Here is a 27,912-nt window from a genome sequence, read left to right as displayed (position 1 = left end):
TCCCACACTTCTCAACTTCATGAGCTGGTAAATTTCCCTTTTGGTTTGAGCCCCTTTCTATTGAGCATTTGTCACTTGCACTTGAAAGTACATACACAGTAAAGGTTCTGTCTCTTTCAAAGTTGTCTCCATTGGAAGATGAAGAAACTGAGATGATAGAGCTGGGACTAGAAATCAGATCTCTTAACACTAGTTGTCACTGTTGCTGTTCTGCAGACAAAGAGCAGGTGTCCTAGTTGTTGCTGTCAGTGCTGGTTCCAGCTGAAGCACGTGCCGTCATTCAGGACGGGTGCCCCAGTGGGAGGACTGGCCAAGGCTGTGGGAAAATGCTTCACTAAGCCCTAGAGAACCGTCACCATCTGTCCCTCAAAACTGGGCACACCCAGAGTGACCCGGCCCTGGGGCTGGCCCATCAAGAGACAGTTACAGAGCAGAGACTCACCCTTCTTCAGAAAGGTAAGGACTACCGCTTCTTCCCTCAATCCCACCCCTGGGCCACCCTGAGCCAGGATGGGGTCGGGAGCCAGTGCCAAGCTCCTTGGCTCAGGGTGAGGGACACCAAGATGGGAGGCCGAGGTATTACCAGGAGTGGGAAAACTCTGACTTGGGCCCAAGGAAATGTGGAGCTAAGCCAGTGCTTCCCAGTCTTCAGCCACACCAAGGTCACCTTCAAGAATTCTGCTATACCCAAGTGTTACCTTTATTTCATATTTTCCTGTTTCAATAACGCAAGCATACCTCTGAGATATTGCAGATTCAGCTCTAGACCACCAAGATAAAATGAATGTCACAATAAAGAGTCACATAAAAAATGTTTTTCCCAGTGCACACAACAGTTTTATCACACTCTGCTTAGTCATTCAGTCGTGTCTGACTCTTTGTGACTCCATGGACTGTGGCCCACCAGGCTCCTTTGACCATGGGGATTCTCCAGAAAAGAATACTGGAGTGGCTTGCCATGTCCTCCTTCAGGGGAATTTTCCCAACCCAGGGACTGAACAAAGGTCTCCCTCATTGCAAGCGGATTCTTTACCATCTGAGCCTCCAGGGAAGCACATGTTACACTATACTGTAGTCTGTTAAGTGTGCAACAGCATTATGTCTAAAAAATGGTATATACCTTAATTAAAAGTATACAATTAAAAATATTGTATTGATCAAAATACTAACCATCATCTGACAATGCAGGGTTGTCACAAACCTTCAATTTGTAAAAAAAAAAATGCAGTGATCAGAAAAGCACCCTAAAGTGAAGCACAGTAAAATGAGATATGCCTGCACCTTTAATCACCTGCATGAATTGAAAACTGGTGTCACTTGTCAAAAATATTGACCCTGAGGATAAATATAAGGAACAGAAAATTATGTTGTTAAAGTTTAACTCAAGATAGCTGCCAGGCTTGACAGCCGACCTGTTTAACAATTAACAGACGAGTCCGGCTGTTAATTGCAGAGGCCTTAAAGGGCCTTAAAGAGGGGTCAGCGCCAAGGCCTTGTCCTTGAAGCATATTCACGGCTGGGTGGTGACCATGTAAAACCACTTCCCCTGCAGCTACCGGTGCATCTGTGCATCTCAAGCTTTGGAAAACACCAAGGTAAGCAAATCATAAACCCTGAACAAATTCTCACGAGCCATGGAAGGATATATTTATAGCTTTGTTTTTGCCCAGAGTTCTAGAAGTGCAGTCCTTCTGAGTAAGCAAGAACTGTAACCCAGAGAGGAAAACAGAACCAGCAATAAAGACAAGCCCACTGAGGGACCAAGCCTCGGTTAAATCATTCATCCAGTCAACATTTATTGAGCGCCTACTGTGTGCCAGGCACCGTGCTAGGCGCGAAAATACAGAGATGCATAAGATACAGTCCATGCCCTGAAGGGTTCACAGTCGAGGAGGGGGAGACAAACGTGTAAACAAGTAAAGTACAGTGTGATAAGTGCCACAGGAGAAGCATTGACAAGAGCAGAGGTAGCCTGGAGGGGGAGGGGCATGGGAGGAGGCGGGGGGACTTCCTGGAGGAAGGGGACCTTGAAGGGGATTGGTGAGATGACTAGGTGTTTGCCAGGCAGACAAGGCAGGAGGAGCAAGGGAAAGGCATTCCACTCTGAAGAACAGCAGGAGTGAAGGCACAGAGGCAGGAACTGCAGGTCTGGAGGGGCGGGGAGCTCTGACTATTCTGGCGGTATTGCTAGAGCTGGTACCAGAGGCTGTGGCCGGAGAGGGAGGCAGAGGCAGGATGATGAGGGAAACTGAGGGCAGCGGCATCTCAGGGGCTCCCCAGTGGGGAGCAGAGCCTGAGGGAAGGCTTCCACCCAGGAAGAGAAGGCTCCTGGCTGACCCCAGGTACACCTGCTTGAGGACCATTGTTGTCCTCACTGTGGCCCCAAAGGGATCTGGACCCAAGGCCAGAGGAGGAGGTGAGCTGAGGGAGGGCTGAGCAGAGGGGAAGGGCCCGGACCCGGGGTCCTAGAAGCTGCCACTCACTCGAGAGCTGTCCACTCCTGGACTTCTGATTTCTGCTCTCTGCTGTGTAGACCCCCTGCTCCTGCCAGGATGGGGCCAAGGGCAAATGAGAAATGACAAGGCGATGTCGTTGGCCAACTGCAAAGGGCCAGATGAATGGCTTTACTAACTGAAAGGGGCAAGGGTTGAGGATGAAGCAGGAGTTTCTAAGAATAAGGGCCACAATGAGAAAACCACAGTGGACCTGGTGGACAATGGCTCTCTGGTCCCCCGGGAAGGGGGGGCCCTGCTGGCCCAGGGCAGAGGCAGAGGCCAGCGGGCAGGACCAGGCCAGCGGGCAGGACCAGGCCAGCTGTGCAGGAGCATGTGACCTACATGACTGTGGGCCTCCAGTCCCAGCCTCCTGGTGTCTCCTTAGCCTGAGGTCAGGTTTCCTTGGCAACCAGGACTCTCCCCCGTCCAGGCAGCAGGGGAGTCACAGAGGCAGAGATTGTCAACAGCCAGGCTTCCAGCCCTTTCCTCTTTCTCAGAAATGGCTCTGTTTTAAAAAATGCCCTTGTAGGGGCGGGGCTGGCCTTGCTCTTGTGGGTGCTTTGCTCTTGTGCAAAAATGCCTGGGAGAGGAGGGGCAGAGGCTCAGCAAACCAGACCCCAGGTGCCCCCCTGAGTGACTGCTTTTCCAAAGCACCTCACCTCAGGCCAGCCTGGGGGAGCAAGTTTCTTTCCCAGCCGTGGATCGTAGGAAGGGGAAGATGGACTCACCCTGTTCAGGACTCCTGCTGCCCTGAGTTCAGAGGCTGCAGCGAGAGCAAGGGCTCTGCATCCTCACTGCCGTGGCAGGAACAGGGGGAGCTAACTCCCCGTGTTAGCTCTGCCCTCGGTGACTCAGCCTCACCCTGTGGAGTCCCCAAGCCTTCCATCAGCTGGCCTCCTCTCGGTCTCAGGGTCTCCTCGCCTGTCCCTCCTCTGCCCCTGACCAGTGTCCGGGTGGTGCCTGCTGACGAGCTGATGGAGGTGAGGTGGTAGCAGAGAGAGGGATGGTGTGGTGTGGGCGATGATGGGCGGTCTCCCCACCGCAGCGTGTGGGCTGGGCCGGGCCGGGGTGGGGTCACTTGCTCTTGTGCAGGTCCTTCAGCTGGCGGAGCCTCTCCAGGAGCTGGGCCCGGGAGCAGCCATCGTCGCCTGTGGGGCCGGGGCTTGGCCCCAGAGCCTCCTGGAGCACCAGGCAGTGTGTCCTTAGGAACGGGTTATAGGAGCGCTCCTCCCCCAGGGTGGACGGGCACTGTGGGAGGAGAGACACGGGGTTTGGTGGGGAGGATCCGGAAAACGGATCTGACCAGGGAAACCTCCCCACCCCCTGCACCATCCTGGGTTCAGGAGTTCTCACTGGAAGGCCCTTGTGCCAAACAGGCCAGAGCTCTGGGGAGGGGCCTGCAGGGCCCGGCTCGGCAGAGATGGGATGCCTCTGGGGAGTGCCCCCGGCCCCTCCTGGACCCCAGCCCCGCACCGTGCTCTTGCGTTCCATCCGCTGCCTCTGCACCCACTGCATCTTCCTCTCCCGGGCCAGGTTCTCGGGCTCCACCACGCCTGCAAAGCCCAGGTTCTCCTCTGCATACTCGTGGCCTAAGGATGGCCATGGGGGCCGAGACACAGGGCAGAGTGAGATGGGTTATGGTCAGGAAAAGTCCTCCCATCCCCAGGCCGATGGGTACCTAACAACTGAGGAGGAGGGACAGTGCTTCCAGAAAAAGCCCAACCACAAGGAGCCGCTTCTGTAAACGTGTGCACAAGTCAGCCACAAGTGACGCAGCAGAAGCACGGGGCAAACCGCAGACCTGGAGCCAGAAGACCTGCATTCTAGCGTTGCTGGTTCTGCCCAGCCGTGCAACCTCAGTCAGGTCATGGCCCCTCTGTGAGCCAACGTTTTCTCCTTTGGCAAGTGGGGAAAATAATAATGCCACTAGAACGTTTTGTGTCCCTGGGGCTGGGAACAGGACCTGGTGCATGTTAAGTATTTGTTGAATGGAGTGAATGGATGAATATGTGTTCTGAGGATTGACTGAGATATTAGTGGATGTGTTTTAGAAACTACAGATATGCAATGTACCCATGCACGTATGTATGGATATTCCACGTACATGCATATGGATGATGGGTGGGCAGTGTGGGTGTGATGGACGCAGGTAATGATCCATGCAGAGTGGATTTAAGGCGCCTCATTAAGTAAAGGCTATTTTCTGTTCTAGGCTCTGGCTATGAGAAATCAGCCATCCCACAGGGACACTCTGGGGCTTACAGGGCTCCCCAGGGGCTGTGGGTTGGCTGCCAGGGGCAGCTGACATAAGAGGCCTTATACAGCCAGTGCTCCAGAAAGAAGGGAGTCTGCCCCCACTGCTGGAGATGGCTCCCAGGAGCCACTGGAGGTGGAGCTGCGTCACCTCTGGGCCAGGAACTGGATGTGTGAGGGGCTGGGAAGAGAGGGAGGGGAACCTCACCAGGCCACAGAAGAGTGTCGTCTCCCAGCCCGAGCACGGTGTCCAGTGAGCTCAGCATGGTCTCGGCAGTACCCTCAAAGGTCCGTCCTGGTAGGGTCAGCGGGTATGTGCGAGGAACAAGGATCACACAGCAGGGACCCCCCTGTATAGCTGGGGCTGGCCACCAGCCCTCACCCATGCCCCTGCCATGCCCACTCACCTGGCATCGACTCCCTCCCTCCCCCTGGGAGCTGGACCCATTCAGCCCTAGCTGGGCCCGTCTGAAGGCACAGACTGACACGTGGTGGGAGAAGGGGTATGGAACCTTCAGGCTGAGTTCTGTGACCCCAGGCCCGCTCCAGGCAGGGTTGTGCTTTTCCACACAGCACCTCCTTCTTTGCCTGCACTGCCTCTGGGACTCCATGCAGCCTGGGACCGGTGATCCCCCACCTACAGGATCACCCTATCACTCAGGGGTTCTCAGGTTTTTGTAACTGGTCTTGCCAGTCACTCTATCAAAGAACCTGGCTCCACCCAACGGAAACAAATGCTCTTTGAGGTCGGTGCTCAGTTATAGGGTTCGCCTCATTCCATCCATCCCCTTTAGGATGTCATGAGGATATGAAAGAAAAATCAAGGTAACAGAGGTGTGAGTAACTGCTGAGGCAACATGTTTGCTGAAACCAACGTTTCCGTGCATTGCGTGGGGCTGCGGCTGTCCTCGGGCCCCTGCCCTGGCCTCTCTCCCTCCCTCTCATCCCCGCATCCTCCCTTCCCTTTTGAGGGACTCACCACAGCCAGAGAGGAAGAGTAGATCCCCTGAGAAGAGGCAGGAGGGACCCTCATAGGGCTCCCCGTCCAGCAGGTAGACCAGATGGCCTTGTGTGTGGCCCGGGGTGGCCAGAGCCCGGATCTGAAGTCGTCCCACGCTAACCACATCTTGATGACACAGGGGACTGAGGAGGGAGGCAACAGTGGAGAGAAGGCACTAGAGCTTGGGCCACGCTCCTCCTCCCTCCCCCACCCCGCCCAGGCCCAAGGGGATGGGTGATGTGCAGGAGCAGGGCTTCCCCACCAGAGACAGACAGGCCCCCTCAGTGCCCAGGGCTTCAGATTCAAGCCCTCCTGCTTCCTCTTTGGGGGACTATGGCTGGATCAGTTGCGGGGTGGACAGTGCTAGGCTTCAGATGAGCTGTGATCTGCCCTCGAAGGGCCAGGAAGGGTGTCAGCAAAGATCCAACTGCTGATAGCCCTGAAACACGTAACTGAAGGATGAGTGTGAAGGACAGGGCCATCCTACCCCCGGGTCAGGGACTTACTGGGTGAGGTAGGGAATGTTGTCCTGAGGGCTCCCGTACACCCGACAGTCCTGGTGCCGCCGACTGAGGTCGCGGTTCCCTCCGCTGTGGTCCCTGTAGGATGGCACAGACAGGCAGGGGCTTTAAGGGGCAACTGCACTGGGCCTCCTAGCCTCCTTCTTCCCAAAGCATCTCCAGGGCTTTGAGCCCTGCGACTCCTGGCTTCTGGACTGAACTAAGCCATCCGCTCTGCTTCAGACCTTTGTTCAACCTGTCGTCCTGCCCTCTAATTCCTCCACGTGGATCTGATCATACCCACCCGCTGCCCCTGCCCCCCAAACCCCGCGCTGGCTGCCACAGTTGTTATTGTTTGTATACTTTCACACAGGGCTGTGTCCCCTATTGGACTAAAACCTCCCTGGATGAAAGAGATCACGTTTGCCCAGCGGACATGCCCATGGAATGAAAGATAAATGCCTGCCCTGCCCTCCCCTGGTGGTTCAGGAGCGTGGTAAGTAGAAGAGGGGGAGACCTGTCCCTCCCTCTTCCCCTCTCCCCTGGTGCCCTAGTGACTTCATGAGGATGGTGCCCCCCCCAAGCCTGATCCCTGACCCGCAGCCCAGTCTGTTCTCACGGGTCCCAGTCCTGGAAAGCCCAGCGGAGCCAGGGCCGGCCAACAGAAGATGATCTGCGCTCAGACCTCCCACCTCAGCCCCTTACCAGTGTTTGTGGGTGCAGAGAATGGCAACCAAGTTAACACCTTCCTTTTCAATGGAAGCCTGGGGGAGAAAGGAGGCAGTCAGACTGGGGATTGGGATGCTGGGTGGAGAGGAGAGCAGGGAGAGATGGGGGGGGAGGGAGGCGATGGAGGCAGAGAATGGGAAGGGGGTAGGGAAGAGGGGGTTGGCTAAAGGGGGGCACCTGAGCCCCAGCACGGGCACAGGGTGGAGGGAGACTGGCAGAGCAGGTGGACACACAGGTGCATGTACACAGAGACGTAAGAAATGGAGAGAATGATGAAGAGACCCAAACACAACAGACAGAGGTGAAAAAAGCAAGGCTCAGAGAGGGGGCTACAGAGAGGAAGAGGCAGAAGGAAGCCGGCTAGACCCACAGCCCTGGGTCACAGCCCTGGGTCAGCACTGCTCTTCCTCCAGCTCTGATTCTCCCTCTGTCCTCCTCCCCTCCTCCCCCGGCCACACCCGGCACACTGACCCTTCCCCAGTGGGTCACGTGTGTTTGCAGCGCCCGGGTGTGCTGTGTGAGTGCACATGGAGGGGGCACCTCCCATGGGCAGAGAGCAGGGTCAGCCTCTCTAGCGAGAAGCTGCCAGCCCCCAAAGTGAGCCCAGGTCCCACTGCCCTCGTCCTCCCCTCACCTGGACAGCCTGAGGGTCTGACGGGTCCACAGCCACAGCCAGCCGGGCCTGGGTGTCAATGATGAGGTAGCTGTAGTTGTCCGAGAGGACGGGGATGGGGAGCACCTTCACTCCTGGGGAATAGAGATGCGGGTGGGGGAGCAGGGCAGGGAGCCCATCCACTGGGGGAGAGAGATGGGGTGGGTGGGCACAGCCTGGGGCGGTTGCTGGCCTGGGGCGGCCAGAGCTCACCGTTGAAGAGGCGGGGCTGGGTTCTGGAGTGGCCTTTGGGGTAGCGATTCCGAGCCCTGCGCAGCTGCTGGCGGTAGAAGAGGTACCCGAGCCGGGTGCGCGTGTAGAGGCTGTACCTGCGGGGCGGGACGTCTGCTCAGCCCAGGCCCCACGTCTCCGCTCCCTCGGTCACCCCCTGCGCCAGTGCAACTCGACCGCCACTTGTCACGTGCTGACTGTCTGCCTTGCTCGGGACTCAGGACAAGATGCAAAATGAAACAGACAGACCCCAAGCTCAAAGCTGATCAGGCCAGATGTGAACTGAGGAATTCACAGAAGAGATCTGAGGATGAGGGCCTTATTCAGTGAAGGCAGTACAGGAGTTAGGAAGCCGGAAGGAGGTGGGAACCCTATTTCAGGCAGAGCAGTGGCGCGTCGCAGTCACGCATGGGACCTACTGAAGGCCAGATTCCTCAGCCCCATCCCAGCGTTTTGAGTCTTAGACAGTTTGAGTGGGGCCCAGGAATCTGCATTTCTAAGAAGCTCTGAGTGATGTTGATGTTACTGGCCCAGAGACAATAAGACTGAGAACCCCTAGGGTAGAGGAAACAAGAGGCGCAGGCCCAGAGACAGCAGACAGCAGGGTTCACTTAGGGAAATTGTAGAAAGCTCTGCTTGGCTCTTTGATGGAGGAAGCCAGCAGAAGTGAGGCTGGATGGTTTGACCACACTCCCTCCCACCTGCCACATTCCAGGCTACACAGTGAAAAGGGGGCACGTGGAACAGAGGGGACTCGTGAGTGACAGAGTCCCCAACACAGGATTCTGGCACACAGGGCGGCTTCACAGGTGTGCAACCCGGCAGTCGCATAGGGCCCCACACTGAGCATGACGCTCTGCTGTCACCATCCTGAAACCCTTAATGATTTTCTCTTTGAACTTGTGTCTTGTAAGTGAAGTCTGATGGGACAACGGAACATGCACGTGAGCAGAGGTGATGCACATATCATCATGTCATATCACATGTGTCCGCTCGGTCCCTGCTGCCCTGACCCTGCCACACACACCGTGTTCGCCATGGCCATGAGCACAGAATTCTGGTGGACCCTCTTTGTGTGGGAATTCAAGCCCCAAGGTGAAGACCAGTGAGTGTACCTCTATGAGTAAAGGGCCGGAGGGTACTAGCTGACCTGTGAGCCACACTTTGGGTTCAAACTAGAATTTGCTTGTGGGATGTCCCTGGTGGTCCAGTGGTTAAATTTTTGCTTTCTAATGCAGGGGTTGTGAGTTCAATTCCTGGTTGGGAAGCAAAGATCCCATGCACCTCATGGCCAAAATATCAAATCACAAAATAGAAGCAATATTGTAACAAACTCAATAAAGACTTTTAAAATGGTCCACATTAAAAAAAAATCTTATAAAAAAAAGGAATTTGCTTAAAATGCATCAAGAGGCAATGGTGTTCTAAGAGACACAAGGAACCCTACCACATCCTTTCTTATGTATAATCCCACCATTAAGGCTGCAGATGATGCTGTTTCAGAAAGGAAGGGAAAGAGGCGATGGATCTGTGCTTTTCCTTCCAGCTCTTCCTCATTCATCAGAAAGCTGAAAGCAGAGAGAGCTGGTAGAGTGTGCTATGCATCAAGAAGTGAAACAAAAACAGCTGAGTTAGGTCTGTTGCCACACTCCCACTGTTCTGGTAAGAACATAACACATTTCTGTGTACAAGCTAAGAAATGTGAGTTATGTAGTTTCAGTGATCCCACGTATAAGTTAAATGTTCTTATTGTTGCTGTTGGTGTTGTTTAGTCACTAAGCCAGGTCCAGCTCTTTTGTGATCCCATGGACTGTAGCCCGCCAGGTTCCTCTGTCCATGGGATCTCCCAGGCAAGAATACTGGAGTGGGTAGCCATTTCCTTCAGGGGATCTTCCTGACCCAGGGATTGAACTCTCGTCTCCTGCGTGGCAGGTGGATTCATTTGCCACTGAGCCACCTGGGAAGCCCCAAGTGTTCTTCTATTTGCATTTAAAATTGACATTGCATGATATATAATGAATGGCACAATCCATGCTAATAATTAACATTTTAAATATTCCCCTACTCAAATGACATTAAGTAGCAAATTAAAAACATCACGGCAAGTCAAGAGAGAGAGATTGTAGAACAAAGGAAAGGCTTCATAATTTCATATTGGATGTGGCACCTCTTTCTTGCTTTTTGAGCAAGAGGCTCCAAATGCCATTTTATACTGGGCCCTGTGAAGAATGAGCCATCTCAGGCCCTGGGCTCACAGGAAAGTGACAGGCTAGGCTGTGGGTGGGTTTGGTCAGTGTTTAGGTTTACACAGCAAGGCAGGCGGTAATGGGGGTGGGATTCTGGCTGATCAAGTCTGAGACAGAAAAGTTGAAGTTGGGATGCTGGATGAAGGACCTCAAATCCCTACAGAGGTTTACTGTGTCTGTGGGGGGCAGGGGGAGGGCCCTTTGGGAAGGGCAAGCTGATGTGTCTGCAAGCAATTTGATCAAAACCAAGCATGTTTCCACAGAGAAGGCAATAGCACCCCATTCCAGTACTCTTGCCTGGAAAACCCCATGGACGGAGGAGCCTGGTAGGCTGCGGTCCTTGGGGTCACTAAGAGTCGGACACAACTGAGCGACTTCACTTTCACTTTTCACTTTCCTGCATTGGAGAAGGAAATGGCAACCCACTCCAGTGTTCTTGCCTGGAGAATCCCAGGGACGGGGGAGCCTGGTGGGCTGCCGTCTATGGGATCGCACAGAGTTGGACACGACTGAAGCGACTTAGCAGCAGCAGCAAGCATGTTTCCATAACAATTTGGTGAAGGTGAATCACTGCTGTCCTAGCTCTGTGTGCCTGAGCACTTGTTTCAGTTGGGAAATTGGATGCGCTGTGGAGGGGTTCTACCATCCTTTAGGAGTCTTCATGACTATTTTTTATGGGTCCTGTTTTTGTTTTATTTTAAAATTAATTTCGACCACTCCCTATTTCCCCTCATTCCACAATGTTTAGTGAGGCCTTGCTATTAGCCTGCTCCGGGCACCCAGAGGGTAAGGCAGAGTCCTGGCCTTCTTGCAGCTTCTACTCTAGTGGGACAGACGAGACAGTAAACACACTGTCAAGGGACTTCCCTGTGGTCCAGTGGTTAAGAATCCGCCTTGCAAAGCAGGGGACTCTGGTTTGATCCCTGGTTGGGGAACTAAGATCCCACAGGCTATGGAGCAACTAGGCCCATGGGCCACAGCCACTGAGCCCTCGGGCCACAACCACTGAGCCCTTGCACGGCAGTGAAAGATCCCACAAGATACAATGAAGCCCTCGTGCAACACAACTAAGACCCAAGGCAGCCAAATAAATAAACAAATAAACATATTGTTCCCTGGTAGCTCAGCTGGTAAAGAATCCACCTGCAATGCAGGAGACCCTGGTTCAATTTCTGGGTCGGGAAGACCTGCTAGAGAAGGGATAGGCTACCCACTCCAGTATTCTTGGGGCTTCCCTTGTGGCTCAGCTGGTAAAGAATCTGCCTGCAATGCAGGAGACCTGGGTTCGATCCCTGGGTTGGGAAGATCCCCTGGAAAAGGGAAAGGCTACCCATTTCAGTATTCTGGCCTGGAGAATTCCATGGACTGTATAATCCATGGGGTTGCAAAGAGTTGGACTTGACTGAGCAACTTTCATTTTCACTTTCACTGTCAAGAGAAGATGACAAAATGAACAAGGCAAAAGGACAGAGAATGAGGACAAGAGCTGCTATTCTAGATCTGATGGTCAGTCATGGAAGGCCTCTTTGAGGAGGTGACGTTTCCAAGAAGGAAAGGGGACAGGACATGTGAGAATCTGGGGAAGGCGCACCAAGCCTGGGTGAGCGCTAGCGGGAGCTGCTGATTCTTGCCTTTCTCCCTGCTGTGCCGTTGGGACAATACTCAGCACAGCACAGATGGGACTGGCTGGATCAAGCTAAATATCCTGGACTGGACTGTAGACCAGAAAAGGAATGCTAGGGAGACAATGCACGGAATTTCACTGGAGTCTGGAGAGTGGTAACGGTTTGGATGGATGTTAACTTCTTGGTTTTGATGACTATACCATGGTTATGGAAGATGTTAATATTCCGGGGAACTGGGTGAGGGGGTATATGGGAATTCTTTGCACAAATTTTGCAAATCTGAGATGATTGTAAAATGAAAAATTTAAAAATAATAAAGAAGAAAAGAAAATCACCCTTGCCTCTGTGCCCAGATGCCTCCTGGCATCTAGGCCCTGTTCCTGACTTCATTTCTTCCTATTTAGGCTTACGGGAAGTGCAGGACCTCTGGCAACAGGAAGCTCTGGGTTCTCATCATGGCTTGGGCCATCCTTGGTCTGAGACCGTGAGCTAGTCAATGGGCTCACAGATCAGACTTCTCATCTATAAAATGGCGATACCACGACTTACCCCTGGCAGGACTGTGTAAGGATTAAGTGACATAAAACAAGATGACAAATGTTAACATTCTCCAGGGCCTGAAGGGTGGAAGGTGTTTAGCAACTGCTTTTTCCCTCCCAAATTCAGCCGGACAGCCTTCACAGCTGCAAGAACAAGGCCGTGCACAATCTGGGAGGGACTGGTAAACATTCCCCGTCTTCCCTTATTGGATACTTAGTACACGTACTTTGTCCTTCAACAAAGATCAAGATGTACAAGGGCAGGGGCTATGCAGTAAGAAGCTGCAGTAAACAAGGCTCTGCTCTTCCACTGGCTTTAACCAGCAAATATTTACTGCACGTGCTGGACCGGGTACAGAACAGAAGGCAGAGAACAAGGCAGATGGCTCCCTGCCAACATAATGAGAGGAGCAGCCAACAGACACTGAACCGGAAAACAAAACAATCAACAAGCAACCGGTTAACTGTGGTGGGAAAGGAAGATGGTTTCCCGGTAGACTGGGTGGTCAGGAAAGGCCCCTTCTCTGAGGGCGACCCTTGTGCAGGGAACGGACAGTTGGGGGAGCCAGCAGTGCTGACTGTGGGGGGCGCAGCACCAACGCCCCTATACAGGCACAAATGGGGCACATTCGAGGAGCTGCCAAGAGGCCTCGAAGTCTGTAGGCAGAGAAAGGGTCAGCGAGGTGCGCAGGGGTCAGGCCATGGAGAGGGGGTGGAAAACTGCTGGTGGGTTTGAAAGTGGGGAAGCGTATGTTCTAACTTCCTTTATAAGAGCTTGCTCAGCTGCTGTGTGGAGGGTAGAATGAACTGGAGTGGAGGGGAAGGGGGCTGGGGAGTCACGCAGTGAGGGACACGACGAGGGCCTGGACTAGAGGAGGTGCTGCAGATGGAGAAAGGTGGTAGGGGGGTGGCTGTCAGACTCAAGATCTGTGCTGGCCAGGGTGGCCCCTGTGGCCCTGAGGTCTGGATCGCTGCACAGAGCAGGGGGAAGGGGCCTGAGGACTGGGTTGCATGGGGCCTGGTTCTTTGCAGACAAAGGATTCCTCGTGCTTCTCTCCAGTCCCTGCGCTCAGTTCCCCCTCCACTGGCGGGCTGGCTGCATCACCAGGGTCTGTAATGGTGCCTGTCAGCTCTTCCCCTAGCTGCCTCTCTTTCTGGGAAAGGCCCTGTCACCCTCCTAGTTTCACAACTCGAACATCCGTTTAACCCTTTCCCCCGGTGACTCAGACAGAATTCCTCTCCATTTCTCATTTCCCTTCATGGGCTCACCTCTGCAAAGAGAAACTGCTGGAGAGGCCCTAACGAAAGCCTCCTCTAGTCAGCTCTCTGACTCCCTGAACCAAACTGCAAACCACTGGCAGAGCTCATGCTCCCAAAGCACCACTTCCGACTGCATCCTGTTCTTGCTCAACAGCCTTCAGTGGCTCCCCAGGGCTGGTGGGAGAGTGTCCAACCCGCAGGCAGGCCCTCCATGGACTGGGAGGAGGCAAGCCTCTGTCCTCTCCCCAATACGGCCCCGTGGAAACCCCGTGTCCCAGGAGTGAACAAGTGGACATCCCCAAATGTCCATCGACAGAACAATAGACAAATAAATGACAGACAACGTGTTCCGACCATGGGAAACTACACATTGGGAGTGAATGATTTAGGGTACTAGCTCTCAGCCTGCACAGAGCTCAAACGTAACACTGAGCTAACAGACGGGCCACAGAGAACAGACAACCTGACAATATTTCCCTAACATGCCAAAGAAGGACTTCCTGGTGGTTCAGTGGTTAAGACACTGCACTTCCAAAGGAGTGGGTGCAGGTCAACCCCTGGTGAGGGAACCAAGATCCCACATGTCGCGTGGTGTGGCTAGGAGAAAAAAAAAGGCCAAAGCAAGCAAAACCATCATTATGCAGACGTAAATAGTAAAAGAATAAAGGCAGCCGAGGGGAAGGCATGGTCAGCATGGTTAGTAGGGTTTCCTCTGGGAGAGGGGGAAGGTGGGCTGGGGAGGTGGGCGCCGAGCTTCACAGGGTCTGTAACATTGTCTTTCTTAAGCTGGGAGGATTATTATTTTATCTGTCTTCTGAATGCCTGAAATAGTTCATTAAAATTTCAGAACTACAGTCCTGCCTGGCTCCCACAGGTCTCAGGCTGGAATAGCCTCCAGGCCTTTCTAACTTACTGGAACCCTACCCAGTCCCTAATCAGCGCCAGGCAGAAACCCCAAGCATCCTTCACGGCTTCCCTGGTGGCTCAGAGGGTAAAGAATCTGCCTGCCAAGCAGGAGACACAGGTTCTATCCCTGAGTTGGGAAAATGCCCTGGAGAAGGGAATGACACCCCACTCCAATATTCTTGCCTGGGAAATTCCATGAACAGAGGAGCCTGGAGGGCTACAGTCCATGCAGACACCAAGAGTTGGACATGACTGAGTGACTAACACACACATACAAGCATTTTTCAGGGCTGGGCTCAACCCCAGGACCTGATTATCCTGGCAGAAAGCCGCCTTCCTCTGCTCCATCTGGGGCACTCAGAAGCAGCTGAGCCCCGGGGCAGCAGCTGGGCCTTATCAGCTTCTACCTGGTGCCCTAATCAGCGCCATGCAGGGGGTGGGCAGTCACCAGTCTGTTTCTCGTGGCTCCTCTGCAGCCCCCTAGCACTGGCCCAGCACAGAACCGGGACTCACAAAACGCTGGCTAAGTGACCAGGAAAGGCAGCGCAGGGCTAGGCATGTAAGTATAAAAGTGATGGGCATAGAAAGCGACTGTCAGCATTGACTGGGGCTCCACCTAGCTGGCCCCAGGCCAGGCTGTGATGCCCCGTGAGGGTATCGGAGGCCCAAATTACAGCCACCCCTGCCCTGGCTCTTCCCTTCCCACCTCACCCACCTGGTTCCAAGTCCCTCGCCTCTCCTGGTGGGACCCAAAAGGTGGAGCAGGGTGCTCTGATAAGCAGGTCATCTAGACCCAAGGGCCTGGGTGAGGCTGTATCACTGGGGCACAAAATCTCAACTTCCCCGGCCTGGGGTCTGGACCCCGGGCCTCTAAAGTGGAGGAGATGGGGAGCAGAGGAAAGGGGGTCTGAAGAAGGGTCCGCAGTCCTGACTTTGCCCCACAGGTTAGAACATCTCTCCGGAGCCCACTGGCCTCATCTTTAATAAGAATGACCTCTCCCTCAGCTTTCCCAGACCCCACCAGTGGGCTCAATGCCTCCCATTGGTTATCTCCTATCATCCTTCCAAGCAATCCCGAGTCAGGTATCATTATTTCCTCCATTTTACAGACAAAGCTGACGGAGCCCAGAGAGGTGGAAAGGGATTTGCTCAAGATCACAGAGCAGTGAGTGGTTGGGCAGAGACTCACCCTGGCAGCCTGACCCCAGAGTCCACACTCTTCCTTTTTTTTTTTTTTTTTTTAATGGCATGTGGTTCCCTGACCAGGGATCAAACCCATGCCCTCTGCAGTGAAAGCATGGAGTTTTCATCACTGGATGGCCAGGTAAGTCCCTGGAGTTCATTCACACTTTTAACCGTTGCAAACCCCTAATAAGCAGGTAGGATGAGATGAGTGGGCCTGAACTATTTGGGGTCAGCCTCAATTCCTTTGAGGGCCTTTGCTGGGAAAACATTTGTCGGGGTAATTACAGTGTTCCAGACATAGCCGGGCATCTGGCCCCTGGAACCTCCAGTCTCTATGAGACACAAGCCTTTGAACCCTGTGAACTCTCTCCCCAGACCACCTCCTCACACGCGCAGTTTTCCTGAGGACCGCAGAGGGTCCAAGACCCCAGCAGCTCTCAGGAGAAGGTGCCTTGAGTGGAGAATCCTGGAGACTTCTTTCAGTCCAGGCTCTGCCGCTCTCTTCCCTGAACCATGACTGGGTGGATGGTTCCACCAGGAGCAGCACAAGCAGATGGACAAGAGAATTTAGGGAAAAAAGATGGGAAGATGCAAAAGTGAATGAGTCCCTGGGAAGAACCTGCCTCCCATCTCCTAGTCCCCCATCTTGCTGGGATGTCGCCGTCCCCTGTAATGGGGCTCACAGCTCCCTTTCTTCTGTTGCCCGAGGTAAGAAGCAGAAACTCACTCCCCAAGCCTCAGTTTCCCGCTCTGTAAAACCAAGTGCCCTTCCTCTCTGAATGAGCAGTTGAGCCCCGAAAGTTCAGGTGACTTACACAATGATGTGGACCTCTGCAGGGCCTGATGTTGGATTCAAACTCCCTGCAGCGTGAGAATGTGCCAGAATGCACCAGTATGATCTGAGGGTGCTGGTGAAACCCAAAGATGCTGACCTTCTCCTCTTCTGTTTACCACCCACTCGTGGACTCTGATTCAGCAGTTCTGGGGCCCGGAACTACCCACCATCACCTCACCAAAAAGAAAAGCAAGTTTCCTAATTGGTCCTCTGGGACCCAGGTGGGAGACAGAAAAACCACTCCACCCGGTGGGGCTAGGGTGGGGGCAGCCTTGTAGGGGCCTGAGGGGCCCTCCCCCTGGGGTCAGGGTTGCAGGATGAAGCACCTGCCATCCCCGGTTGGGGGGCCACAGGCATACCTTTCACTCCTCGCCTCACTGAACCAGAGCGTGGCTTCTCTGGTATCTGAGTTTGAGCCTCCGGCCCCATGGGAGGCCCCATGGGACAGCTGGGGACAGTGACACACAGCCCTCCCCCCACCCCCTTCTCTTGGCTCGCAGTGGAGAACACACAATGAAACTCTTCTTCTCCCCGCCTCCTCCCGCGAGCAGTCTCGCCATCCTGGGCAGCCCTGAGACAGGCCTGGGGGCTGCCTGTCCCAGCTTGGCCCTGGCCCCAGACTCTACCAGCTGGACAACAAGCTCAGGCTGAGAGGACTCTGGTTCGGGGGTGCTTTTGGCTACTCCTCTCCTGCCCGCCTCCCCTACCCGCCTTCACCCGGGCCCCAGCTTTTCCCAGGCTTTTCATCTGACCAGCAACAGGCAATCTTTATGAAAGCAAACCGGAAATGCCTGTCTGAGGGCCTAGGGACCTGGACTCCACCAGGACACAGAGTCCTGCTGGAGCACAGCCTGCTCGGAGGCCCCTCAGGAACAAACTGAGCCACGAGATGTTTTGCACTTTCCCCAAATTGAGGAAACTGAAGAAGATAACGAGACAGTGAAAAAGGCCCTAGAGGTTGAAGAGTTTCCTGAAGCTGCCAGCAAGGCCTTGAGGGGTCGGGGCACAACTTCTCCATGACTAGAAGAGGGGCAGTGCCTGCAACAGGTCAAGACACAGGCCCGGCTGGGAGACCACAGACCCCGTCTCCGCACCCATCCCCTCATCCGGTTTGGTCCTCTGCTGACTTTGCAGCCCTCTCCAGCCTTCAGCATCTTTCCCAAGAGGAGGATGAATGGCTCCTAAGGGATCCTAGGGAGGACCAGAGGTACAGTCAAATCTCAGTCCTGGGCAGGAGGCCTGGACTATTTGCGTCTCCTTGCCTGAAATCCCAGGCCACCTGCCCAGCCAAGGCCCTAGGGTTTTATTTGGTGTGGGTCTGTTTCTTGGCCCTCCCTCCCGCCTCCATCCCTCCCCTCCTCACCCCAATGCCAGGCGCTCCTGATTCAGCCCTGTTCCCTGGGCTTGGCCTGTGGGAGTCCAGTGAGGAAATCACACCCATGAACACTTGATGCAGGAACAAGCAAGAATACACAATGAAAGCTCTAGGAGGGGAGACAGTGCCAGGGGTCAGTCTGGAGGCAGAGATGAATTTTGACTGGACAGGCTGGACAAGCCTTGTGGAGGAGATAACATTTGGGCCAAGCTTTTTATTAATTCCAAAGCCCTTTAATGAGGACCAGCTCTGTGCCAGCCACTGTTCTGGAAGCTGGGATACAGTAGTGAAAGAAGTTCCTTCCCTCATATGGCTCATATTCTGGTTGAGGGAGAAAGCCAGTAAACAACAGGCAAGTCGATATATAGGATGTCATATGGTGATATGTACTGTGGAGAATGGGCTTCCCAGGTGGTTCAGAGATAAAGAATCTGCCCACCAGTGCAGGAAATGCAGGAGACCCAGGTTCAATCCCTGGGTCGGGAAGATCCTGGAGGAGGAACAGCAACCCACTCCAGTGTTCTTGCCTAGAGAATCCCATGGACGGAGGAGCCTGGCAGGCTGCAGTCCACGGGATTGCAAAGAATCAGACGTGACTGAGCAAGTGAGCTCACACACGAGCTCACCATGGAGTAAGACTGCAGGCACTGGGGCCCTGTTGTTTTTCACAGGGTGGTCAGGGTAGGCCTCTTTAATACAGTGAAATCTGAGCAGAGACCTAAAGGAAGCCAGGCACAGCCACGTGGCCATCTGGGGGAAGAAGGGTCTAGTGAGAGAGAACAGCGACAAAAGAGCTTGGAAGTGAGACTATCTTAGAGTGCTTGAGGAACCGCAAAGTGGCCTGTGGCCGAAATCCAACGAGCAAGGTGAAGGGCATACAAAAAACCACCAAAGTGAGGTGGGGGATGGGCAGGTCCAGAGGGAGCCATTCTGGAGAGTTCTAAGCAGAGGAGTGGCACGTTTCTGACTTAAATCTTAAAGGTTTGATTCTGGTTGCCTTGCTGAGAGTGCTCTTGTGGGAACAAAGCCTGAAGGGAGCTGTCAATTTAGGAGATCTGGTGAGAGGCGACCTGGGGTTGGCCCAGGGTCGTAGCAGTGGAAATGGGGTGAGTGTTCAGATTTTGGGCATAGTTTGAGGAGATAGTACTTGATGTAGGAAGGTCTGGCAGACCCCAGAGAGAAGTATGGCAAGAGCACAGGGCCTGGGGAAGATGGGATTGGGCAGCTCTGGAGGGGGTGTGCTGCTCTGTCACTTCAGTCGTGTCTGACTCTGGGCGACCCCATAGACGGCAGGCAGCCCACCAGGCTCCCCCGTCCCTGGGATTCTCCAGGCAAGAGTACTGGAGTGGGGTGCCATTGCCTTCTCCAGGAGCGGGTGTGAGAGGGCCCCAAAGGCCTGGGTGAGGGGTGTGGACTCCATTCTGTAGGCAGCACGGCCTGGGGAAGGGCACACCTACGGGGACACACAGCAGAGGAGACACTGTGGGTGCTGTTGCTGTGGCTCTCCAGGGTTCTAAGGCCTGCAGAAAAGAAAAGGGCCCTCCCTGCTTCCCTCCTGAAGGCTGTGTTGTGGATGGCCCAGTCCACTGCCTCTGTGTGGCTTTTACTCCGGCCACAAGCAGGTGGGCCATTCACTCTAGGGTCCTCAGCTCAGGACTCCTGCCCCCTCTTTGAAATCAAGCAAGCCATTGGTCTTCACTGGCCCCAGAGAAGGGCTTTTCTCTTGCAGAAGAGGAGCAAGCAAGGTTTGTCCTGGGACAGCTGGTTTCACTTGGGTCAGGAGATTCAAGAAAGATCCTCTATGCCTAGGAATGAAGAGGGGACTTGGTCAGGAAGGGTGGGAGGGTTTTGTCTTCCGGACTGTCCATTTGCAGAGGCTGGCTGCCTTCCACTTTCTCAGCTCTGAAAGACGGTTCCCATCCCTGCACGCAGGAACCCAGCTTAATTTCCCATTCACTGCTCCCTCTGCAGACAGGCCCTGTTCAGGGTCCTGTTCTCTAAGCAAACCTCCTCAACTACCACTGAGAAGGCAAAGGGGCAAAAGGGAAACTGAGGCAGGGGGCACGCAGAGGGGAGCACACACTCCCAATCCTAGCCTCCGCAGGCACACTCTGTCACTCTTGGGGAATCTAGGAATCTATCATGCCCTGTGCCTCCTGCCAGTTAGGGTCCCTGTTCCTCTCACTGACTCCTTGAGAACAGCTCCTATCAGTGACCCCGCAATCCTGACCCAGGGCAGTAAGGAGGAGTGGGGGTCACTGAATGAATGAAGGGATGTGGGGTTTCCTGAGAGTAAGTGAGCAGGATACACTTGGAAGACAATAGAAGCATGTATGTGCGCTCAGTCACTCGGTTGTATCCGACTCTTTGGAACCCCCTCTCCATGGGATTTTCTGGGGAAGAATCCTGGAGTGGGTTGCCATTTCCACCTCTAGGGGATCTTCCCGACCCAGGGATTGAACTTGCATCTCCTGCGTTGGCAGGTGGATTCTTTATCACTGAGCCACCTGGGAAGAAGCACGTAAGGAAGCTTCAAAAAAAAAAAAAAGGGTTGAGGGACTTCCTCAGTCCAGTGATTAAGACTGTGCCTCCACTGCAGGAGGGCATGGGTTCAAGCCCTGCTCAGAGAACTAAGATCCCACATGCCGCGTGGTGTGGCCAAAAAATAAAGGAAACTCTAGAAGGAGCCACGGCTGGCCTAACGCCATGTATCTTCCCTCCCCACATTCCCCATACTATAGAAAGAATAATTGCTAACATTTCCTAAGCACTTACTACAAGCCAGACCCTGTGTACAATTTCATTTGATCTCCACAGGAGCCCTCTGAGGTAGGCACGATCACCAGGCCCATTTTACAGATGCCAACAACTGAGGCACAGAGAGGCTGACTTATTTGTCCAAGGTCACATGGCCACTGAGCAATAAAGCTGGGATTCAAAAGCAGATTTATCTGACCCCAATGCCACGTGCTTAACTACCACACATTGCTTCCCAGGCCCTGCAGAGTCGTGAATGCGTGTGTCCACCTCAGGTTAGCCCAGATCGACCCTCTGCTGTGCCGTTATCGCCATCCCAAGACAATAGTGGTTATGTTTGAAGAAAGCCCTTTATAACACTGTCAAATACCAGTGAGTACTGTTATTACTGATAATATCAACAAGGACTCCTCTCCCAGGACAGCTTCCCATCTCCACTGTCTACTTTCCAGCCCCCCGGTACAGCCCTCTACTTGTGGTCCTCTCAGCCACACGTTCAGGGTGGAGTGTGTCCATGCGCTCTGCTCTGCCCCTCCCCTCACGTCAGGCCCCATCCCGGCCCCTCCCTCTCCATCCTTTCTGGAGGCACCCTCCCAGTATCAACACCTGCCCACTTCCCTCAGACCAGTTTCCTGCTGACACCCCCAGTCCCTCCCAGCAGCCAGCAGCCTCTCCCCCGAGGGACTGGACTGATTGTTTCCCAGATCCTGGACAGGCAGGACCTGGGACTCTGATTCCAGGCACGCCCTCCTGCTCTGCAAATTTGGGGAGCTGATTCCAAGGCAACTTTGAAGTTCAGCCACAGGAAAGCTCATGGATTACTGGATTCCTGAGAAGCTCTCAGACAATTCCAGGTTTGAGGATTTGGAAACACCCAGATCCCAAGTTCTAGGAATACCCAAACTTTCCGGATTCTGAGTGGGCAATCTTGGAAATTTTGACCTCAGGACTTCTGATTCCAGTCCCTTGTGGAGACTTTTTCACTTCCTCAGGCTATTTGTATGACTTCAATTTTACCGATGTTGAAAGCTAGAAGTAGATTTAAAAATCTTTCCCCAAATAGAGCTATAAAATTCTCAGAAATTTTGTGAGGAGCAATATATTTTTTTAACCTCACATATGGAGATATTTAAATATTTGTGAATTTTATTATTTTAATGCTGTTTGAAGAGCAATGGTGACTTAGCTGGAGCATTATTGAGAATGTGACCATTGTGTGGGTTATCAGAGATGGGAATGCCCCCATAAGGCACATGCCCAGGATTCCTCCTCACCCCTTGTTTTTTCAGTCCCTTACATCTCTGTGAGACTGGGTGAGGATAATCCTATGGATAAAGTTTCTGGGCTATCTGGGGTGATCACGAGAGGAGGGGTGAACTGTACAACCTCTTCTCTGAAACTCAGGAAATTCCATAGCTTCGGCCCTCGCCTGAACCTGGCCTTGGGCCAGGGCTCCCAAAGTTCCCAGGCCAACATCACTGGCCTCCAAGTGTGGCCTGAGGGCCTGCCCCCTGGCCCTGCTGGTCCTGGGAGGGGGATAGAGGCCCTAGGAAGCCTTCCTCTTGTGACTCCTATCCTGACTCTTCCTGCCTATAAGGCAGAACAGGGCTGCTTACCATCCTTACTCCGTCCTGTCAGGAGAAGTGGGGGTAAGAGAAGAATGAAGACTGGGGTAAGGGGGGGTCAGAAAGGAAAAAGTCATTGGAGGTCAGTGAACCTTCAACAAGTCAGGCTGAGTGATTAGAGTCGGATTTCACAGCCTGGGGCTTATGACAAGGGCGGTGGGGGAGACAGGGATGTCGAAGGAAAGGAACAGACTGACCTACAGAGTGGGGAGTGGGAAACCCCACTTGGGACAGCAGTGCTTGCATTGAGCGGTGGGAAGCCGAGTGATGGGGAGAGGACCAGGGACACACGTAAAGAGTTAGAGGTTTCAGGTGAGGCTCAGTCGTCTGACATTCCTTCTCTCCAGCACCTGCCCACCGGAGGAACCCGGGATCCTGCACCCGTCCTCTTTTTCCAGCTCCCTTGTCTCCAACCCCTCATCTGGCTCTTTTCTCTAGAGGTCCTCTCAAAGGCCCCTTCTCTGGCTACCCTGGCTTGCTCCCCCCAGCAAACCGCTTTCCCCAGCCCAACCCAATTTTCCACCCACCCCCAATTTCTTCACTTCGTCAGCCCACGCTCCCCCACCCCCCAAATCAGTAGCTTCTCTAGCATGCTTCTTCGATCGTTCTTAGCTCCGGCCCTAAATCTCCCAGCCCTAGCCCTGTCAGAACCCCTAAGCCCTGCCCCGGCACCCCTCCTCTAGTCCCCTTTCCAGCAGGCCAGCTTTCCCGATCCCCGCAGCCCGCCGGAGCCCGGCACGAACCCGATTCGGAAGAGCAGCTGCTTGCTACGCGCCATGAACAGGCCCCGGAGGGTCCGCCGCGCTCGGCAGCTGCGGGGGCTCAAGAGCAGGACGAAGACGAGGAGCAGCAACCCGCAGCTGGCGACCCACAGCCACGACGCAGGCCAGCCTCGCCAGGCCATGCTGGGGGCAGGCGCCCGCGGCGGTTCAGGGGGCGGGGCGCGGCGTTGCTAGGCGACAGCTCAGCCCAGGCCCCCACGTGGGGAACCTGAGGGCTTGGGGCCCCGCCCCCTGCACCAGCCAGCGGGGAGACTGGGGGCGTTCTGGCCCCGCCCCGCCATTGACTCGCGTTCGAACCCGCCCACTCGCCACCCTGGGTACTGTCGACGCCCCGAATGCCACCCGGCTGGAGGCGGCCTGGCCCCGCCCCCGGCTGGCCGGCCGGGAGGCGGGGCCTGGCCGGAGACCGCATCCGACCTTCGCTAATCCCGGTGTACAATTGCCAGAGCCCAGGCTCGGCCCTACACCCCACCTTGCCCCATTAGGGAGCTCTGGGAGAAGGTCTTCTTGGCGGGAAACCTTGCCTCATAAACATTTTCAGCTGGAAGGAACCTGGGAGATAACGTAGGTCAGCTGCCATTCATTCATTTATTCATTAACTAAATGAATTTTCTGTGTCCTCCTTTGTGCCAGGCTCCGTGCCAGGATCTGAGGATGCAAGGGTCAAAGACATACATTCTCAGCATTCCTGGAGCCTAGAATCTCTCGGAGAAACAAACCAAATAAGCGAACAATTATCTATGCACTTACTATACTTAACATATACACATGTGTGTATATATACACATACATACCTACCTGCTGTGTGATTATAACATTGTGGTTCTATGGAGGTCAGAGAGGACCAATTTAGATGTGGGAGGGCCTCCCTGAGCAAGTGAAATGTAAGCCATGCCCCGAATGATAAGAAGTCACAGGGGCTGAGAGGGAGTGATTCCACCAAGATTATACAAAAATGATGGCAGAAACAGGAATAGGACCCAAAATAGCCCAAGCCGGTGGGATTTCCACATCACTGACCCGTCCACCCCCACCAAATTGCCTTCCAGAGGTTAAGATCAGTGGGTTGGAAGAAAATGTAAAGACAGGCATGGTGATCTCTATAAATTTGGGCAAACTGGAACTGGGGCTGGGCTCCTTCCGGCTGCAACCCTAGCCTTAGCCCTGCACAGGGAGGGAAGGAAATCTGCAAACAGTGAAGGCAGTGATCTCTCCTGCAGGAAGATGGTTGGGGAGGGGAGCGAGGGAGGCATGACTCTTGTTTTCTTCTGTTTCTTTGCTTCCGCCTGTGCTCTGGCCTGAGAGAGGCTGAATAACCTGACCCCCAAACCACACATTTTCTCTTTCCCTCTGATGTACTCTGAGTAGATCATTGGATCTAAAGATTGAGTTCTCAGAGTGGAGAGCATCCAGGTATAGGCTCATTATGCACAATGAATTGGAGGCCTCACTCCTCACCCACCTCTGAAGAAAAAGCCAAGATACATGTTAAATTATCCCCAAACTGAATTGTAATCCCAACACCCAATCCTGGGTTTCATTCTGTAACTCCAGACAGTGAAGTTTCTCTTATCTTAAAGGTCAGAACTATAGCCTGCTCCCTTCCTGTCTCCATACCCACAATTCAGCTTCTTCTCAGTGCCTGGCACATTAAGGGCTCCCAATAAACAAGAATCAGATAGAAATGAATTAAACCCCTGTGTATGCTGCAAAAGAGGCAGGGCTGAGAACACTAACAAGCTAGTTTGTAGAAGGCCCTTCTGGGCCAAGGGAACTTGTATGTCTCTAAGTCCGTGTCTATACATGCAAAGTGAAGAATTATGGAGCCTGGTCAAAAGTCACTGTGAACACACCTTTCTCCAGGTATGGCTGTGCCAGGCATGATATTGAGAAATCAAAACACAGTCCCTGACATCTGAAACAGGAAATGCAGGCTCAAACATGAGCTTGCAGATATGGAAATGATTGAAGGCTAAATCTAATCTCATGCTACACACACATTTACAAGATTATAGCTAATCATCCAACATACATTTTATGAAATGAAGGGAGCTGGACAAGGGTGGGGATAAGGAGTGAGAGTGGGTGTTTTGGAGAATTCACACAGGGCCAGGAAACTATCCTCCCCTCTTGAACTATTCTGGAAGATGTTCAATATTCACTCCAAATCCGCTTTGGTTTCACCTCAGGTGGCACTAGGGTAAAGAACCCACCTGCTAATGCAGGAGACTAAAGACATGGGTTCACTCTCTGGGTTAGCAAGATCCCTTGAAGTAGGAAATGGGAACCCACTCCGGTATTTCATGGACAGAGGAGCCTGACAAGCTACAATCCATGGGCCTGCAAACAGTTGGACACAACCTCACCACTGAGCGCACACACACCTCTCCCATGAGAATTTTTTGCCCCAGCCAGACCGATGCTTCATTATTCACCCTGTCCTGCACTTTATACCTGGTAATACCTCACTGCTTGCAGACATTTGGCTTGGGGGGCACTGCTAAGATGAAGATTGGCCTGTGCTTGGCAGAGCTTTTAATTTGCTGAGATCGCCTCTCATTATCCACAGTTATTATTGAAAACCTCAGGCCCGGCTCCAGTTCCTTTGCTTTCAGCCAATATGCTTCTTAGAGGAAGTAATTTCCCTGCCCAGCCAGCCTTCTACAAATTTTGCGACTTACATAGGAAATTTTTAGAGGAAATGCTATTAGCTCCTCTTATTTATATTGTCAAGCAGTGTTTCTCCTGGCCTCCACTTTTTCTCACTCTGTAAGCAAACTCAAGTATCTCCTTGTCTTAAAAACTTCCCTTGGGAATTCCCTAGCAGTCTAGTGGTTGGCTTCCCTGGTGGCTCAGTTGGTAAAGAATCCGCCTGCAGAGCGGGAAACCTGAGTTCAATCCCTGAGCTGGGAAGACCCTCTGGAGAAGGGAAAGGCTACCCACTCCAGTATTCAGGCCTGGAGAATTCCATGGACAGTATAGTTCTTGGGGTCGCCAAGAATTGGACACGACTGAGCAACTTTCACTTTCCAGTGTTTGGGACTCTGAACTTCTACTGCACGGAGCACAGTTCAATCCCTGGTTGGGAACCTTAAGACCCTACAAACCATGTAGCGGAACAACAACAACAACAAAAAAAAATCTGGCTTTGACCTTGGGTCCATATCTAATTTATGTTCTGCCTTTATCTTAACACAACCTAGTTTCCTGAAAGGCTCTCTCCTTGTGTGTGGTATTAATAGATTGCATTTTGGTTCTCAATTCTTCATCTCTTCCTGAAAATATACATTTCACCATGTGACTACACAGCATTTCCATGGAGGCGAAATATATTTCTCTCACACCACTGATATTGGACTTGGTCTTGTGACTTGCTTTTGCCAATGGAATGTTAGCAGACATGATACAAAACAGGTCTTAAATATGCTGTAACAGTTAACTTGGACTCTAGCCACAACTTTCACCAGGAGAACATCCCAGGTAGTCAGTTGCTTGGCTAAGGAGAGTCAAAGACACATAGAGGTGGCCTGGACCCACTCACAGCTAGAAGTCAGCCCAGCCCAGTAGTTGTTGTTCAGTTGCTAAATCCTGTCCAACTCTTTGCGACCCGTGGACTACAGCATACCAGGCTTCCCTGTCCTTCACCATCACCCGGAGTTTGCTCAAACTCATGTCCATTGAGTCGGTGATGTCATCCAACCATCTCATCCACTGTCACCCCGTGCTCCTCCTGCCCTCAATCTTTCCCAGCATCAGGGTCTTTTGCAATGAAGTCAGCTCTTCGTATCAGGTGGCCAAAGTATTGGAGCATCAGTTTCAGCATCAGTCCTTCCAGTGAATATTCAGGGTTGATTTCCTTTAGGATTGACTGGTTTGATCTCCTTGCTATCCATAAGACTGAAGAGTTTTCTCCAGCACCACAATTCAAAAGCATAAATTCGTTGGCATTCAGCCATCTTTATGGTCTAAGTCTCCCATCTGTACATGACTACTGGAAAAACCATAGCTTTGAATAGATAAACCTTTGTTAGCAAAGTGATACTTTTTAGCATGTCTAGGTTTGTCATAGCTTTCCTTCCAAGGGGCAAGTGTCTTTCATGGCTGCAGTCACCATCGACAGTGATTTTGGAACCCAAGAAAATAAAATCTGTCACTGTTTCCACTTTTCCCCCATTTACTTGCCATGAAGTGATACGACTGGATGTCATGATCTTAGTTTTTTGAATGGTGAGTTTTAAGCCATCTTTTTCAGTCTCCTCTTTCTCCCTCATCAAGAGGCTCTCTAGTTCCTCTTCACTTTATGCCATTAAAGTGGTATCATCTGCATATCTGAGGTTGTTGATATTTCTCCTGGCAATCTTGATTCCAGCTTGGGATTTATCCAGCGTGGCATTTCACATGATGTACTCTGCATAGAAGTTAAATAAGCAGGGTGACAATATACAGCTTTAACATACTCCTTTCCCAATTTGGAACGAGTCTGTTGTTCCATGTCCGGTTCTAACTGTTGCTTCTTGACCTGTATTCAGGTTTCTCAGGAGGCAGGTAAAGTGGTCTGGCATTCCTACCTCTTTCTGAATTTTCCACAGTTTGTTGTGATCCACACAGTCAAAAGCTTCATACATTGAGTATTCATACATTGGTATGAACTGTATGATTCATACAGATTGGGTATCAACTTGTACAGTTTTCTAGACAGCAATTCCATATGCATCAAGGTTTTAAAAAATATGCAGCCTTTGACTCAATAATTCCTTTTTAGCAACCTGCAAAAGATCTGCCCCAAATGTACACAATGATGAGGCTGTCAACAGCCAACAAGTCAGGCAGTAAGGGAAGAGTTAAGGTTCTATGAACCTCTGTGCAGCTTTAAAATGTTTATTTTTTATTCTATTTTGTTTAAAGATGATGTGTGTG

The 27,912-nt window shown here is 52.8% G+C and overlaps 1 protein-coding gene across 1 annotated transcript; it reads right to left on the bottom strand.

The window, feature by feature from the left end:
* Nucleotides 1-1,805: 1,805 nt before the first annotated feature.
* LOC138076972 (probable hydrolase PNKD) lies at nt 1,806-23,117 on the bottom strand. Its single transcript, XM_068969324.1, has 9 exons — nt 22,957-23,117; nt 7,843-7,958; nt 7,612-7,724; nt 6,954-7,012; nt 6,255-6,347; nt 5,728-5,891; nt 4,957-5,043; nt 3,969-4,084; nt 1,806-3,743 (listed from the first exon to the last, which is right to left on the bottom strand). Exons 1-9 carry the CDS (start codon nt 23,115-23,117, stop codon nt 3,570-3,572), a joined length of 1,083 nt encoding a protein of 360 aa, XP_068825425.1. The 3' UTR covers nt 1,806-3,569.
* Between the last annotated feature and the right edge of the window lie 4,795 nt (nt 23,118-27,912).

The sequence above is a fragment of the Capricornis sumatraensis genome, chromosome 3, assembly GCF_032405125.1.
Source record: "Capricornis sumatraensis isolate serow.1 chromosome 3, serow.2, whole genome shotgun sequence".
Classification (NCBI taxonomy): domain Eukaryota; kingdom Metazoa; phylum Chordata; class Mammalia; order Artiodactyla; family Bovidae; genus Capricornis; species Capricornis sumatraensis.
Note: the sequence above shows the minus strand (reverse complement) of the source record. Positions and strands in the feature narration are given on the sequence as shown.